At 32.1% G+C, this 2,508-nt stretch overlaps 1 protein-coding gene across 1 annotated transcript; it reads right to left on the minus strand.

Annotated features, from left to right (window-relative positions):
• Positions 1-227: 227 nt before the first annotated feature.
• LOC109858686 (embryonic stem cell-specific 5-hydroxymethylcytosine-binding protein) lies at positions 228-2,312 on the minus strand. The gene is made up of 6 exons (XM_020436180.1): positions 2,247-2,312; positions 1,655-1,877; positions 1,214-1,528; positions 1,034-1,141; positions 733-887; positions 228-616 (listed from the first exon to the last, which is right to left on the minus strand). The coding sequence occupies exons 1-6, from the start codon at positions 2,270-2,272 to the stop codon at positions 454-456; spliced, it is 990 nt and encodes a 329-aa protein (XP_020291769.1). The 5' UTR covers positions 2,273-2,312; the 3' UTR covers positions 228-453.
• Positions 2,313-2,508: the final 196 nt, after the last annotated feature.

The following is a 2,508-nucleotide window of genomic DNA, read 5'->3' on the forward strand; positions in this document are numbered from 1 at the left end:
AACTCAGTCGGTAAATCGACGGAGTTCGACCGTCAGTTTAGGATCCCCTTAAATCAGATCTAATTCACTTTTTCCCGGGCAGCGCGCAAACAAAATGAGAAAGCAAGAGAAAATATATTGTTACAGACTTATATAATTAACACACTAAGAATTATATATTATTTGGAATATTTTAATAGAAAAAACTTTATACTACTTTATACTACTTTACAATTATTTTGCTGAAATATAATTAAATATGTATACAATTGAGAGGTAGTTATTTTTCCTGAGTTATTTAACAAATTAATTAATGATTGATGAGTATATACAACTTTTACTTTAAGTTTTTTAAACTATTATTTGTAGTGTTTGCACACATAGAAAGAAATAAATTAATTACAACATAACTTATGTGGTAACTTTTTACAAAATTTAAATAAAGATTCAAAGTTGTTTGTTTGTACTATAAATTCAGTTCTCTTTTCGAAGTTTTGAAAATTTTTTTTCATCTTCTGCATCCTTGTTGCTTATGTCTTCATCTTTATTATCTGCGATTTTTCTTTTAGTCGAAGCAACAGATCCCTTTTGCAGCCAAGAAGCCATAAAAGATGTCTGACTGTTCTTCTTTTCTTGCCTATATTTGGAACAGCACATTATTTATCTAAATTTGTTGAGATAATGTTAAAAAACAAAGACGCATACAAATGTATGCAGTTTAGTACATATATACATACAGTTATTTTTACTTACTTTGGTTTTATCTCTTTTCTGCAATCAGTACTTTTATACATAACATTGTTGACTGAAGTGGATACTGGATGCCAATGTAAAGTTCCTTCTTGTAATATTATATTATTCAATATTTTTATGACAGTATCTGTGTGTAAATCTTTATTTAACCATGTCTAGAAAAGTTTTTATATTTTTAACAATATGTATTTAATATAAATTAAAGACTACACACAAAGATATATGCAAAATAGTAACTCTATATTAAGTCATATCTTTCTGCAAATATTCACAAATATTTACTGACTTGACATTCACTTACTTGACATTCCATATCATTGCTCAGACAGACTGGCATACGATGATGCAACCAAGACAAGACTTGATTACTTTCTCTTGTAATAATTGTGCAGCTATGTATTGTTTTCCCCTAAAAGTATTCAAATAATTATGTTTATTATTTGAGCAAATTGTGCAAGAAAAAGAAAAAAAAGTGAATTACCTCTTCAGTTTTGAAGGCTGCAAATATTCCAGCCAATTTTAACACTTTGAAACCTTTCCATCCTTCCTCTTCAGAAAATTTGTTTCTCCATGTTGTAGGATCATCTGCTTTTACATCTTTGTCTTGAGTTGCATATATGTAATACGGTTGCTTTTGAGATTTATTTGCATTAGCTTTCCATTCGTAAAAACCATCTAAGACAACAACGCACCGTTGTCGATTTTTTAGCGATGGAGAATATAATTTTGAGGCTTGTATATTTTCCAGACGACCATTGTGAGTGGACAACTTATCGGTACGTTTCTTATAATTTCCCTGTACAGAAATTAATTTTTTATGTAATGTTTTATATTTTACTTTTTTTTAAATGTAGACTGAACAATAAGCTGATAAACAGTTGTTTCTATTTATTTTACTGAAATTCAAATAATCTTAAATTGCCTGATGCCAAGGTGGTATCATTCCCCATATCATAGGGCAGAGCACTCTCTCCTCTTCTTCTTCAAAATGCGAACCAGATGCCATACAAGGCAAAATATCCTGCGGACCCATGTTGCATGACGGAATGTATTCTAATTCGCTTTTAGCCCACGTTAATTTACGTGGTTTACCGTTCGCATCTTTGTATTCGCACGCGTAACACAAAGTATCTGGGTCCAGTGAACTGTACAAATTATGATATTTAATAGATAGAACAAGCAAGCATTAAAGTTTTTTCTGACGTCACTGAATAATCGAGTGATAATTTGCATTTGTAAAGCCCCTTGCACAATGGAAGGAATAGCGATAGCGATAGAAATAACACAGTTTTTAACACAGAATTCCAACTCGTCGGAAATTTTATCGCTATTGCTTATTCCGATTTTCTGATCTGCATTGATATATGTGTAGTTTTGTATGTTAGATTCCGCTGTTCCTATCTTTATTTTTAAATATAAACTCTTTAAAACTTTTGTTATTTCTATCGCTATCGCTATTCCGTCCATTGTGCAAGAGGCTTAACAATAATAAAATAATGATAAAATTTATTTACCAACAAGCTCGTCCACACATTTTCATAAATTTTGCTCGCGCCACACTGTGCACGTCACAGTGCTGCCACTTGGAACCATATCTCTAGATATAAAGGTTGGTTTGGTGCAAAATTGGCTCAGTGGACCGAGTTAAGTTAGTCCATACGCCATTCTAGAATATAAAGAATGGGTGTGTTTAGCCGAAGCTAGCGCTACGTAGCGCTACGTAGCGGCTTCATGTAGCAGTTGCAATTGCTGCGTTACTTCTGCTGGACAGTATTG

This window comes from Pseudomyrmex gracilis, unplaced genomic scaffold (assembly GCF_002006095.1).
Source record: "Pseudomyrmex gracilis isolate BER0280 unplaced genomic scaffold, ASM200609v1 scaffold_219, whole genome shotgun sequence".
Lineage (NCBI taxonomy): Eukaryota > Metazoa > Arthropoda > Insecta > Hymenoptera > Formicidae > Pseudomyrmex > Pseudomyrmex gracilis.